Below are 3523 nucleotides of genomic sequence, written 5' to 3' on the forward strand. Positions count from 1 at the left end.
CAGTTCTTGAAGAAGAGGAGTTGAAAACCATCAAATACTTTTGTAGAGGTGTCATAAAACCAAAGGAGGATGACCCTTTCCAGACTTTAAGACTGTCACCAAAAATGGATGAGTATGAATATATTTTTTAGGAGAAGAAGGATGTTTTTTTCAGTGCTGATTCATTTAATGTGAAAGATGTGTATAACAATTGTGTGAAAGTTTTTAACAGGAAAGTTTTACATAACAGGAGTGATACACCTTGTCCTTGGCGTAATGTCATTGGTCTTAGTAGAGATTTTAGACCGCAATGGAGAGCACTATATTAGCCACCTTTACCTAAGAGAGCGGGTGACATGCAGTGGAGACTAATACATGGAATCATAGCTGTGAATGCTTTTATTTCTGTAATAAACCCAGAGATTAGTTCTGATTGTCCTTTTTGCTTGCAGAGAGAAACCATTTTTCATGCTTTTATGTTTTGTGATAGATTAAGACCTTTATTTATTGTTGTAGAGTCTTTTTTAAGGCTTTTAATGAAAAATTCTCTATGCAAATGTTTATATGTGGGTTTAAATATGTAAAGAGAAAGGCTTCTGTGTGTCAGTTGTTAAATTATGTTTTGGGCCAAAACATCAAAAATGGCAATCTATGTGAGTAGGAAGAATAAGATTGAAAATAGTTGTGGACAAGATATACTGGTGGTTTTTCCAAGTCCAGAATAATTACAGATTTAAATTTTTTCAAGGCTATGAATGATTTGTCATTGTTTGAAATGAAATGGTGTTGTGGAGAGATTTTGTGTTCTGTGCATGAAGGGACACTAATTTTTGCTATTTGTTTGCAGTAAAAGGAGTATTTTCATGGTGTATAAATAGCAGATTAGAGGCTTTTTGTGTGTGTGTTTTATAAAATGTAGAATGATGTAATGAAATAATGTTTTATTTTTGAATGTAATAAAATATGTTTTCAAATTCAAATTCTCTCTCTCTCTCTCTCTCTCTCTCTCTCTCTCTCTCTCTCTGCTAATGTAGGTTAAGCTGCTGTGATATGATAGACGAAGGTTGTTCTGATGTGACTTCAGCTCTGAAATCAAACCCGTCACACCTGAGAGAGCTGGACCTGAGCGAGAATAAACTAGGAGACTCTGGAGTGAAAAACCTCAGTGATCTACTGATGAACCCACAATTCAAGCTGGAGAAACTACAGTTAGTGTCATTATACTGTACAGCAATTACAGTGTGACTGAAGTTTATTTATTTGAAGACAGCAGGGCTTATGTTTCATTGGTTATAGCAGTGCACTTTCTGGGTTTCCCTATTGCTCACATATTTATGTGTTTGTTTTTTTATCTAGTTAGTAGAGTGTAGTTTGTAATTGTTTAATGTCCAGCATTTGATACAATGCACTGATTGTGTACACGCAGAAATCTGCCTTTTCTACAGAGAATAAACAAGAGAGACATCTTTTTAAAAATGAAAGAGAAGAAACAGTGTCTTCCCGCGCACAGAACTTGATTGATTGATTGATTGATTGAATTGTTTATCTACGTGTCAAACACCTTTTATGGTGCCCAGCCCTCATGGGCTTATTAGACACAACAGCTTCACACATATCACCAAAATAGCCACGTGATATAAGGCAGAATCTCCAGCATAATATAACTAAACCATAAAAATAAATATACATACAAATAGAGATGACATACGGGATATCATACGGGAACTAGTGTGACTGGGTTTTAAAACAGACTATTGGAAACTAAATGCTGCTGTAGCTCTTCAATAAGATGATCATCATAGATGTGAACTATTGTTATTTCTCTGTCTTCAGTCTGAGTTATTGCAGTATTACAGAGGAACAGAGTCTCATCCTGACTTCAGCTCTGAAATCAAACCTGTCACACCTGAGAGAGCTGGACCTGAGTAGGAATAATCTAGGAAACTCGGGAGTGAAGCACTTATGTGCCGTACTGAAGGATTCACACTGTAAACTGGAGAGATTGAGGTCAGTCACATTCACATACAAGAATCAAAATGCTTAAAATCACTTCAACTGTTTAAACTAAAACACATTCACATTATATTTGTACAAACAGTTTCACCTTAGTATTTTGTGATCTGCTGAAATAAAGATGAAGATCTCTCCTCCTTTGTCTGTTTTTTTTTTGCTGATGAAGATGATGTGACTTTACAGAATAAAGAGTCTCTTATTTTCTTCATTCTCTCTCTCTGCTAATGTAGTTTAAGCTGCTGTTATATGACAGATGAAGGTTGTTCTGATGTGACTTCAGCTCTGAAATCAAACCTGTCACACCTGAGAGAGCTGGACCTGACCGGGAATAAACTAGGAGACTCTGGAGTGAAAAACCTCAGTGATCTACTGACGCACCCACAATTCAAGCTGGAGAAACTACAGTTAGTGTCATAATACTGTACAGCAATTACAGTGTGACTGAAGTTTATTTGAAGACAGCAGGGCTTATGTAAAATTGGTTATAGCAGTGCACTTTCTGGGTTTCCCTTTTGCTCATATTTTTATGTTTTTATCTAGTTAGTAGAGTGTAGATATTAATGTTTAATTCCCAACATCTGATACAACGTGCTGATTGTGTATATGCAGAAATCTGCCTTTTCAACAGAGAATAAAGAAGAGAGACGTCAAATAATAGTCAAAAATGAAAGAGAAGAAACAGTGTCTTCCAGCACACAGAAATAGTGTGACTGGGTTTTAAAACAGGCTATTGGAAACTAAATGCTGCTGTAGCTCTTCAATAAGATGATCATCATAGATGTGAATAGGGGTGGCACGGTACATGAAAAACACCCGAACCGTTCGGTTCGCTTGTCTCGGTTCGGAGCGCGTGTGCGTCTCACGGTTCGACGCATGCGCAATGTAACCTCGTGCCCATATGTGACGTGTGTTTTCTTTTCGCGCGACATAAACTTGTTCGACTTGGACCGGCGCTGCACAGAGCGATCGGTGAATAACATCAATCTAGCGCGAGTCGGCTCCGTATGCATTCATCACTTTCGCGGTATTTGATGTCATTACCGATCGCTCTGTGCAGCGCCGGTTCAAGTTAATAAACAAGCCAGTAAAAGTGGAGTGGAGCGCTGCAGGTCACGGCACGCGGAGAAATGGCAAGTGGGAGAGATGAGGGAGTTGGAGGATGCGCCAGCGTCGTATAAGCCTATGGTATAAGTCCGGTGTGTGGGAACATTTTGGATTTCATGTTATGATATTTTAATTTAACTACAGTGTCACTTTATGTATAGATAAGAGCTTCAGTCATACGTTTCCAAACCCTGCACTTTAATTTTAAGTGGAAAAAAGTACCCTCACATTTTGGGAATAGAAGCATTGTTGATACTGTTTTTGTGTTGAGGTTGAATTTCAATTTCACTTTATGTTTATGGCCTTTGCTATTGCTATAGCTTAATTATCTATAGGCAATGAGGTTTCATGTATATTGACATTTAAAAGACAGTGTTTAAGAGTTCCTCTCTTTTTCTTTTAAAAGATAGAATTTTGGTAAGAGCTA

At 37.4% G+C, this 3523-nt stretch overlaps 1 protein-coding gene across 1 annotated transcript; it reads left to right on the plus strand.

Annotated features, from left to right (window-relative positions):
• Nucleotides 1-1017: 1017 nt before the first annotated feature.
• LOC120476149 (uncharacterized) lies at nt 1018-2396 on the plus strand (the record flags this gene model as incomplete). The annotated part of the gene is made up of 3 exons (XM_089128196.1): nt 1018-1187; nt 1813-1986; nt 2223-2396. Coding segments are annotated over exons 1-3 (506 nt in total), but the record flags the coding sequence as incomplete, so codon positions are not given.
• Between the last annotated feature and the right edge of the window lie 1127 nt (nt 2397-3523).

Source organism: Pimephales promelas, unplaced genomic scaffold, assembly GCF_988280905.1.
Source record: "Pimephales promelas unplaced genomic scaffold, fPimPro1.hap1.1 HAP1_SCAFFOLD_105, whole genome shotgun sequence".
Taxonomy (NCBI): Eukaryota; Metazoa; Chordata; class Actinopteri; order Cypriniformes; family Leuciscidae; genus Pimephales; species Pimephales promelas.